Source organism: the organism of the source record quoted next, unplaced genomic scaffold (assembly GCF_019419815.1).
Source record: "Pyrus x bretschneideri cultivar Hongxiangsu unplaced genomic scaffold, Pyrus_bretschneideri_v1 Contig14, whole genome shotgun sequence".
NCBI classification, from domain to species: domain Eukaryota; kingdom Viridiplantae; phylum Streptophyta; class Magnoliopsida; order Rosales; family Rosaceae; genus Pyrus; species Pyrus x bretschneideri.
The window spans coordinates 5,293,973-5,304,884 of NW_025999435.1; the positions used below are offsets into that span (position 1 = coordinate 5,293,973).

At 36.5% G+C, this 10,912-nt stretch overlaps 1 protein-coding gene across 1 annotated transcript; it reads left to right on the forward strand.

The window, feature by feature from the left end:
• The first annotated feature begins 2,020 nt into the window (after positions 1 to 2,020).
• LOC103926618 (ATPase 11, plasma membrane-type-like) lies at positions 2,021 to 8,625 on the forward strand. Its single transcript, XM_048580052.1, has 21 exons — positions 2,021 to 2,141; positions 2,697 to 2,786; positions 2,953 to 3,072; positions 3,206 to 3,304; positions 3,386 to 3,523; positions 3,627 to 3,761; positions 3,844 to 4,023; positions 4,426 to 4,629; positions 4,722 to 4,841; positions 4,957 to 5,076; positions 5,445 to 5,567; positions 5,664 to 5,768; positions 5,850 to 6,159; positions 6,239 to 6,477; positions 6,592 to 6,624; positions 6,719 to 6,800; positions 6,951 to 7,111; positions 7,246 to 7,458; positions 7,632 to 7,814; positions 7,914 to 8,092; positions 8,354 to 8,625. The coding sequence occupies exons 2-21, from the start codon at positions 2,745 to 2,747 to the stop codon at positions 8,445 to 8,447; spliced, it is 2,880 nt and encodes a 959-aa protein (XP_048436009.1). The 5' UTR covers positions 2,021 to 2,141; positions 2,697 to 2,744; the 3' UTR covers positions 8,448 to 8,625.
• The last annotated feature ends 2,287 nt before the right edge of the window (positions 8,626 to 10,912 follow it).

Consider the following 10,912-nt stretch of genomic DNA (forward strand, 5'->3'; position numbering starts at 1 on the left):
ATAATAATTATGCAATAGGGTAAAATAGATTAAGTTGAGTGTAAAAAAAGGTTACATGAGTTTAAATAAAATTTCCCTTTACTTTTTTATATATTGGAAAAAGATGCTTATAGAACGAGTTCAATAATTCCAACCGTACAAAACAAGTACACAGATAGTCCCCTGGTAAGGGAGTAATTTTTCGGTGTACCCGGCACACCAAATTTTTTTGGTGTACCCTCACTCATAATGGTGAGGGTGCACCAAAAAAATTTGGTGCACCCTCACTTTTTGTACACCAAAAAAATTCTAATGAGTGAGGGTACACCAAAAAAATTTGGTGTACCCGGTACACCTAAAAATTTTTCCTGGTAAGGTATGAAAATTTGACCCTTAGGATTGTCCGCACAATACAAAGAACGAAGAGAGACGTACTTTCATGATTCAATTTTCCTCTTTTTTAATTTTTTAATTTTTTTTTAATTATTAACTATGAGCATGTTTATTTATTTTGTTTAGGATGGTAAGAACCAAATACCTGTTGTAATTAGTCACTAACAATACAGTCTAGTTTTATTTATTTATACTTATAAGTAAGAGTTTTAGATTCAAATCACATATATGACGAGTTTAATATTTACCTATTATGACAAATCACTAATTAATATTGTCATGAAGTGCTTAACATCCTTTATCTCAACATTAGAGATATTGTGTTCAAATCCTGTTTTTATAACTTGTATAAAAATGACATATTTTAACCGTAAGTATAATATAAGCACCAAAAACCCAAGTATAGAGAATCTGAATCCGTTTGATACCCAATAAAGAAAAAAGAAAGTTTCTTCTCCAAAATATAAAACTAATATAACTTGAATAAGGTGATTAGTTTACAATTCTTCAAATAAAAAAATAAAACAAAGAGGAATAACTTTCTGTTGGATACTTTGTATGTAAGATTTCTAACCTGCGTTTTTGTGTGCCATTGTTGTGCTTATGACCGAAACAAGATTGCCTAGAGGTATGCGGTGCAGCCTAAAATGGGTGTCACAAGTCGGGCAGCGTCAAATATAAAGGTGTTTAAACTGAGCTCACATAATATTATCTGTGCTCAAGCTCGAAAAAAGCTCGTGCACATATGCTCAAGCTCGGCTCAAATGATTTTTTCAAGCTTGACCTTAGCTTTGGCTTGGTTTGGTTGTAAACCAAAGTCGAGTTTTTAATTGAAAGAATACATCCCAAAATAACTCAAAATAATAAGTTAAATTTTTATGAAATGGTTATCCGTTCAACATCAAATGGTAGGAGTTGCTCACGAGTTTTATGAGCCGAACGTATCAATACTTAACCTCTGCTCACTTTTGTAGCAAGCTCAATATTTTGTTCAAATTAAACTTGTTTTGCTGATTAACCCAGCTTGAACGAGGCCAAAACAAGATAATGCAAGTCGAACTCGAACCGCTGTGGCCTGGTTTACATAACTAACGTGTATTTAGAAAGTCAATCATCAATCGGATACAGTTTTGGATTATAAACTTAAACGGTAAAAAGGAGTTTTTTATTTGTACGTAAGCATTTGAAAGAATAAGTACGGCCGTAAAAAGGAGTTTTTTGTACATAAGCATTTGAAAGAATAACTACTGCCATAGAGTCCGACGTTTTGTGACCAAAGAAACCAAAGAAGTAATTGATTGATCATTGATGGGCTTTTCAGGACTGCGACCTTTGAGTTTTCAATTCATTTTGTTTTACGTATGTCGTTCCCAGAACGGGAATCCCTCCTGCTTCTATGCAACAATGACCAATCCCTTCACTTTCAGACGTCAGTTTCTCGTATCTTTGGAGAGTACAGTTTTTGCCAAGCTGGATATGCTGCGGCGTTGTTTCATAAGCTCGCCATTTTGTCTTCTTCTTCCCAATTCTCTCTCATCTGTCAAAGACTGGCATATAATTCTTACGTCAGTGTCCTTTGCATGGCATTGGTAGCTCAGTATATATATTCCAACTTCTTGTAAGTTTTTCAATCGCTCTCTCCAACGGCACAAAAGGTCATCTTCTCTGGATTCTGGTTTTTGAGGGGTCTTGGTGTTTGGTGATCGCCTTCGAGTATGTTCGCCTGAAACAATTAAGCTGGCTGTTTTAAGTTCTCTCCGAAGGATTTGGTAATTTAATTGGCGTTTCAAGATTAAAGCCCTTTAGTTGTTTCTTTAACTCAAGAAATGTTCTAATCCAATCTAAATTGTGGGGAGGTGCACGCTACTTTAGCCAACTTGCGTTGCCTATTACTTGTTTGAACTATGTTTTCTGTGGTGTTTGAAATTTTTATTTCTAGTACTGATCGACTATACTGAACAATTGAATGCCATCACATACTAAATCGTTTAATTTCCTTGCCATGCAATATCCAACGCTCTTTAATGACTGATGAGAGTCTTGATGATTTGATGAGGCAAAAACTACTGGGATTAGTTGCTAATCATTGAAATTTGAAATTTTCTGTTTATTTGTTTAGATATAATTACTGTTTCTGATACTTAGAAACTCAATAAACAAGAAAATCCAATCAACTAAGCTGGATTTTTCATATTTCCAAACCACAAAGCAGATATTATAAGATGATTTAAGGAATAAAAACTTGTATTAGATGTGTGTTTTATTTGTTAAATACTTTTTGCATCCTTAAACTTTATTCTTATGACAAACTTCTGAATCCACAGATTGTCTATCTTTGCGTTCTCGGTGCGGGACAAGACAGTTGAGCCACGATGGATGCCCTTGAGACTATTTTGAAGGAAGCTGTTGATCTGGTACATGTTCTTGATGTATTTACTTTTTGGTGTTAAACCAGGAAAACCTAAAGGTTTATGCTAATTATAAAGTTCATATAAAACTTGTCTGCAAGAGGATTTTACCTATTATATTAGAGGGTTTTGAGTATTTTGGCAGTTTTATAAATCTTTAATATCCTGGCAGGAGAACATACCTGTTGAGGAAGTCTTCGAAAATTTGAAATGTACAGCTGCGGGTCTCAGCACTGACGAGGTACAAAAGCGGCTGGAGATGTTTGGCTACAACAAACTGGAAGAGAAAAAGGTTTCAAATAACTTGTTTAAGCTTGTGCTTTTTCTTGTATTGTAATTAATTTTCAATAGATTGTTTCCTAAGAAGAATTTATTTTAGTAAGCCCTCACCTTCTTGCATTGTAACTCTGTCTTTCAAATTGCAGGAGAGTAAAATACTCAAATTTCTGGGATTTATGTGGAACCCTTTGTCTTGGGTTATGGAAGCAGCTGCGTTAATGTCCATATGTCTTGCGCGCGGAGGCGTAAGTTCCTAGTAGTTCATTTTACCATTGAGACTAGAGACTAGATTTCTGAACTGATTTTTACAAACTTTATTCTTTCAGGGACTGGGTCTGGATTATCACGATTTCGCGGGTATCATTATATTACTCATAGTTAATTCAACTATAAGTTTTATAGAGGAAAACAATGCTGGTAATGCAGCTCAAGCCCTTATGGCAAGACTGGCTCCAAAGGCGAAGGTTACCCACATTTTTATATACCAGTTACTTTTTCTTTCTGCGCTGAATGTTTCATTTTTTATGTTCCTTTCCATCATGTTGGTAGTTAACAAAATCTGAACAGGTTTTACGAGATGGAAAATGGAGTGAGGAAGATGCTTCTGTGCTGGTTCCTGGAGACATTATCAGTATCAAATTGGGTGATATTATTCCTGCTGATGCTCGTTTACTCCAAGGAGATCCTTTAAAAATTGATCAGGTAGCTAAGTCATATGTCCCTGTGTAATAAATCATTTCCAGACAGTTTCGGACTTTCTGTTAACTGTTTTTCTTGTTTTCAGTCCGCTCTTACAGGAGAGTCACTTCCAGTAACTAAGCATGCCGGTGATGGTGTATACTCTGGTTCAACATGTAAACAAGGTGAACTTGAAGCGGTTGTCATTGCAACTGGAGTACATACCTTCTTTGGAAAAGCTGCCCATCTTGTTGAAAACACAACTCATGTTGGGCACTTTCAGCAGGTAGTATTTTTGGATAGTGCTATTCACACACCAATATTTACCTCCCACGCACCTTCGTCAATTTTCAGGTATTGATTTTGAAGTCATTCGATCCGACGGCCAAAAATTGAGAGGGGTGTGTGAGAAGTAAAAATGAGTGTGTGAATACCATATGTTTTACAGCCCTTTTCATGTTAATAGAGTGAGTTCACGTTCATGTTGCTAAAATGTCAAGCCAATAGACATGTTTCGTATGAGATGAGACGCTCATGAATATACAATTGAGCAGCATTAAAACTATGAATTTGTTGCTTGAATGTAAGAGACAGTGAAATCTACCTATGCTAGAGTGTTTTGTCTTGAGCACGACAACGTTTTACTCATTGCACATCTCTAAAGTACCATTTGGACTGATTGTTTCAGGTCTTAACATCTATTGGAAACTTTTGCATTTGTTCAATTGCCACTGGACTTGTGATTGAGCTCATTGTCTTCATTAGTCAACAAAGAGGTTATCGTCCTTCGGTAGACAACCTTCTTGTTCTACTTATCGGTGGCATCCCAATTGCTATGCCAACAGTTCTGTCTGTCACCATGGCCATCGGTTCTCATCGGTTGGCTCAGCAGGTTCAACTAAAACCATGAAATTTTCCGTACAGAATTAGACCATCTATCTCTTCGGTTTGGAAATCAAATTAACTTGCTTGAGTTCATTTCAGGGTGCAATTACCAAGAGAATGACAGCTATTGAAGAAATGGCTGGGATGGATGTGCTCTGCAGTGATAAAACTGGAACTTTAACTCTCAACAAACTAACAGTGGACAAGAATTTGATAGAGGTGATAATCTTGATCCTGTCGTATGGTTAAAAGGAAACTTCTTGTTTACAGAGAAAAATTGAATCCTAGTATTCGATTATACTGACATTGATTTGATGAGCACTTCCATTTGCAGGTCTTCGCCAAAGGTGTTGAAAAGGACACGGTTGTATTGATGGCTGCAAGAGCTTCAAGATTGGAAAATCAAGATGCTATTGATGCAGCAATTGTTGCCATGCTAGCTGATCCTAAGGAGGTAGTAGACTATATGACACAAAATGTTTATGTAGCTGTTAGGGTCCTAAATTTGAAACTTTTCGAGAAAAATAGGACCTGATTAAGCGTTTCAAATTTCAATTTAGTATTCCACACAATTCCAATATCAGTGCTATTGTTGTACATAAGAAGTGCATAATTACAGTATCATATTATGCCAAGAAAAGAATGACGTTTCTGTGTAAAAATAGATATCGCACGTCACCTAATTTGGAAAGCTGTTAAATTTGAAACTTTTCGAGAAATTGGACATTTTTGTTCTCTACAGTTTTCAAACTTGGAATGCATTAATGTGTTTTCTTAACTAAAGCTTCCATGAGCTGAGTTTCTCTTTTGTCCATTTGTAAGGCTCGAGCGGGGATTACAGAAGTTCACTTCCTTCCATTCAATCCAACTGATAAAAGGACAGCACTTACATACATAGACACAACTGGTAACATGCACAGAGTGAGCAAAGGTGCACCAGAGCAGGTACTTAATCTATCAATTTTAAATCTCAGTTTCTTAGTCCTTCACATTTAAAAATGGCTTGATTTTCAAAATTTTTTTTTTCTGTGTAATTTGTAGATACTCAATTTGGCAAGCAACAAATCAGAAATTGAAAAAAGGGTACACACAGTAATTGAAAAATTCGCAGAGCGTGGACTTCGTTCCCTTGCTGTTGCGCGGCAGGTAATTAACAAGATTTTAGCAACCACTCCTGGATGTATGCTTTTCTGAAGCATTATGGATGACAAGAGATATAATTTACAGGAAGTTCCTGCTGGTACAAAAGACAGTCCTGGTGGACCTTGGGAGTTTGTTGGTCTTCTCCCCCTATTTGATCCACCACGTCATGACAGTGCTGAAACCATTAGAAGAGCTCTAGATCTGGGTGTGAGTGTTAAAATGATCACAGGGGATCAACTGGCAATTGGAAAAGAAACTGGGAGACGACTTGGGATGGGCACAAACATGTATCCATCATCGGCGTTGCTTGGTGAAAATAAGAATAGTATCGATGGAACTCTAGTAATAGATGAACTCATTGAGAATGCTGATGGTTTTGCTGGTGTATTTCCTGGTAATCCTGTTTGTTACAGCTTGCAACTTTTGCTAGTCAATTTTGCATTGCTTCTGTCTGATTTGATTCTTCATTGCAGAACATAAATATGAGATCGTGCAGCGATTACAAGGTAAGAAGCACATAGTCGGAATGACTGGTGATGGAGTCAATGATGCACCTGCTTTGAAGAAAGCAGACATAGGAATTGCTGTCGCCGATGCCACAGATGCAGCTCGTGGCGCATCTGATATAGTACTGACAGAACCTGGTTTGAGTGTGATTATTAGTGCTGTTTTGACAAGCCGTGCAATCTTTCAAAGAATGAAGAATTACACAGTAAGGCGATCCTCTCCTCTTAATTCCTTTTGGAACTGAACCTGTAAGTGCGCCTGCTACTAAATTTTGGGGGTTGTTTTCCGTAACTGTGTTGGTTTTGTTTTCCTTTTTCAGATATACGCGGTATCTATAACAATACGTATTGTGGTAAGGAGCCCTCAATCTCTTTGATACATAGATTACTTGACATCTATGGATGCTGTAATTTGAGTTCTCAATTCTAACTGGGTTTGTTTTACAGCTCGGTTTCTTGTTGCTTGCGGTATTCTGGAAGTTTGATTTCCCTCCTTTTATGGTCCTAATCATTGCCATTCTTAATGATGGTAAGCATTACTAACCTTTTACGTTCTATCATGTGTTGCGTTTGTCCGCAATAGGGTTTCTTGAGTGTGAATTCTCAGTTTCCTACTCATCTTTCATTTATTTTCCTTCTTGTTTCCAAAAATATGTCAAAATTTTGAGCTATTTCCCAGGTACTATTATGACGATATCCAAGGACAGGGTTAAGCCATCTCCAGTTCCTGATAGTTGGAAGCTGAGTGAAATCTTTGCAACCGGGATTGTGTTAGGCAGTTATCTGGCCGTTACCACAGTTATATTCTTCTCGATCATTTACCATACTAAATTTTTTCCGGTAATTGTTTCTTTTCTTAATTATGTGTTACTTCGTTCTGTTCTACTTTTGGCATAGATGAAATTGTTAGAAGCTCACATTTTGTACTTGATGACAATGATCAAGTTTTCACCTTCTCTTGTTCTCTCTCGCAGAATAAATTCGGTGTAGAAGATATCTTCAACGAGCATCTCTATTATACCAACAAGACCCTCAATCGGGGAATGAATTACAAGCTTTCATCTGCTCTGTACCTTCAAGTTAGCACCATCAGCCAGGCTCTAATTTTTGTCACTCGCTCCCAAGGATGGTCATTCCTGGAAGTACCAGGTCTGCTTCTGCTTAGTGCTTTCGTAATTGCTCAACTGGTAAGTGGTTTCATGCTGTTTCAATCGAATAGCATTCAATTTTGTTTTCATATTAATCAAAATTAACACATAGGAAGTTGTTTATATACTTATCTATGCTCAGAAACTTTAGTCTTTATATTAAACTAACATGTAATTCACATTTGAAAATTAAATATTTTGCATCCTTGCAGATTGCTACATTATTATCTGCTGTAGCAACATGGGAATTTGCTAGAATTCAAGCAATCGGCTGGAAATGGTGTGGTGTCGTGTGGATATACAACATTCTAATCTACATGCTACTTGATCCTGTCAAGATTTTTGTTCGATATGCACTCAGTGGGAGGGCCTGGAGTTTGGTATTGAACAAAAGAGTAAGTGAATATGAACCATCCATCTCTTAATAATTTTGAAAAAACTTTTTTATTACGCGTTCTAACAGCATAGCAATGTATATGTGTATAATTTTGTAGACGGCTTTCAACACCCAAAAAGACTTTGGTAAAGAGTTCCGTGAGGCTGCATGGGCGGCAGAACAGCGGACGGTCCATGGCCTCCCATCTATGGAGGCAAAGAACATTCCTGAGAGGCACACATTCAGGGATGTTAGCATCATGGCTGAAGAAGCCAGGAGACGTGCAGAGATTGCAAGGTTGGTTCTCTTTCTTAAGTTGGACGTTGATCACAAAGCAATAGTATTCAAGTTTCAGAAGAAAATGATAAGTACAATTCTCTTGCCAGACATATACTTACAGACCGTGACTCTGTACAATATAATACTAGCGATCCAGATTCATTGAAACATAAGATAGTTCGGCAAGAGAGCATTTCCGTAAATAATTTTTTACGATTTGTTTTGGCAGTGTTGTGTGTGTTGCCTAACTTTAAATTTTGGTGTTTCCTATCAATGCAGACTAAGGGAGCTTCACACTCTGAAGGGGAGGGTCGAGTCCTTTGCAAAGCTAAGGGGTTTAGACATCGAAACGAACCCAAATTACACTATCTAAGGGGCTACCCTATTTTCCCTCAAACTGTTACTACCTTGATATTTTTTTCCCTTTTTGTTTTGTTTCCTTTCCTGTATTCTTAATTATCTTTTTACTTGTGTTGTATGGATTTGATGGACAGAAAGCTCTTATATGAAAATAAAATACATCAATAAATGTTTTTATGTCGTGGCTCTTATCAATATTTCAATTCCATACTCTTGGTTTCCGAAAACACTTGTATGTATGTACTGACTGTATTGTTACCCGCCTCTTTAATATATGTAGGCCTCATCTATGAGGTGATGATTAATGTAATCGGTAAATGTGATACAAATAGAAAAACTCATAAAATTGATTATCGTGTGCATGAGGGAGTTGAGTATGGGAAAATTGTTGAGTAAGTGTGTGTGTGTGTGTATTTATTTTTTATTTTTTTAACAAATGACAGCCAATCTACATTAATATTTAATGCGGTTTCTCTTCGAAATTATATCTAACAAGCTAACAGACTCTTTAGTGTATTTAAATATCATTGTATTCATTGAGTAATTAATGGAAAATAGATGAGATTGGATTCAGAGTTGTTATCTATTGGAAATGTGTCTTTAAGGTCAATCATAAGATGATATTTTATAAAGTAAATACGAAAATTCTGTGACAAATGACAAGAGAATACGTGTACAAAGTAAATGTATTGTATTAATGAGTTGAAAGTTACAATTTTTTTTTTCAAAGTATCCTCTGATTTGATCTCTGAAGTATAAGGTGTGTAGTGTTGTTGAGTCAAGAGTCGCGATGACTTGATCTGGAATGAATGGATGCCGCAAGGTTTTGGCTCTTGGCAATCAAGGAACTGTCATGTGTAGGGGTGTTTGGTGGTTCTTCACGGGTTTTACGAAGAACGCGATGGGTTTTCTGAGTCTTCTTGAGTGTTGAGTGTTTGGGGGGTTTGAGTGCTTGATAGTTTTAGAGTTTCAAAGCTTCAGTGTATGGGTGTGAATGATTTTTTGGACCCTTTTCTTTTTATTGGAGCCTTCTATTTATAGACTCTCCAAGCTTTGCCTATGAAAGAACCAAGACTTGATTTGTGTCTTGGTTTGTGATTTGACTCTATCAATTAATTTAAATCAATTAATTTGTTTGTTTAAATTAAAATTAATTAAAGAATTAATAAAGATAATTCTTTAACTATTTTCTGCCAAATGTCGCCACCTGTCCTCTTGATGACTTATCCAGTTTTGATGAGTCATATGCCATGTGTATTATTTGTGAGACATATGAAACATGCCACGTAAGCCCTCACAAGACAAAATTTAATGTGTCGGTGAATATTTATTTTCACAAAAATTTCGATGTCTACAAATGCCCCCACTTCAAGATGCATTGTATACATGTGCTTGTCACGTGTAGAAGATGTGTTTTGAAGTCCTGCACATAGTGAATGTATTTGACCACTATGCTTTGAAGTTGCTCAATCTAGATGTCAATTCAAGGACCGTCGATGCTTGATCTTGAATTAGGCTGGAAGTCTCTTCAAGTGCCGTTAAGGCTTGGTCTTGAACAAAACGGACCACGAGCGGCTTCAAGTGTTTGGTGATATTCGGCTTTGGTAGTGGATGAATCAGCACATGTTTGCTATGCTTGTTGACTCTTCACGAGCTTGATGAAGAACACGAGTGTTTGTTTTGGCCAGAGAGCTTTATGAAGTCTAATTTGATTTAAGGGTGGTGCACATTTGATCTTGAATCAGACGTATGATTTCTTCAATGGTCGTCGAAGCTTGATCTTGAACAATCAGGACCACGATTAGTATCATGCGACTGGTGATCTTCGACTTTGTTGGGGATGAATAGGCATGTATTTGATGTGTTTATTGATTCTCCTCAAGCTTGATGAAAAGCATACATGTTGGGTATTTAGATTTGAATTTGGTCGTGGTTGAGGGATTTCTAGATGTTTAGAGCTTCATCTTGCATCCTTTTTTTTCCTCACTCATGAACGAGCGCCTAATTATAGGCAAAGAATTGGACTTGATTTGAAAGATCCAATTAAGCTCGCCATGCTGCTTTGTGCCATCCTACACATATAAATATATTTATAAGAAAACTAATGAAAAGAGCTTGAAAACTTTGAGTTTTAACGATAAGGACAAAATAAAGAGTAAAATGAATAGTACTAAATTTGATATTTTAATGTAAAAATATGATTTTTCGTTAAAATAAATATTACCATGAACTTTGAGGCATGTTTGTATGCATATATACACACACATATATTTACACACACTCAGACGGCACCATCACTCAAAGCAATGATGGCTTTTATTATTTTACAATTTTTTTGTCTGCTTTCCACAAGGCACCATCAATGCTTTTATGATTATTTTTTTTTTCCTGATTTCCCTCTGCTCTGCACGGCCTTTCATTCATGATTTCAGACGGAAATCACGTCTTCGTTCCTAATTTTGACGAAAAATCATGCCA

Coding starts and splice junctions, on each gene's coding strand:
- LOC103926618 (XM_048580052.1), top strand. CDS start 2,745: ATGGATGCCCTTGAGACTATTTTGAAGGAAGCTGTTGATCTG. Junction 5,769..5,849: donor CCCTTGCTGTTGCGCGGCAG/GTAATTAACAAG, acceptor TATAATTTACAG/GAAGTTCCTGCTGGTACAAA. Junction 7,459..7,631: donor CTTTCGTAATTGCTCAACTG/GTAAGTGGTTTC, acceptor GCATCCTTGCAG/ATTGCTACATTATTATCTGC.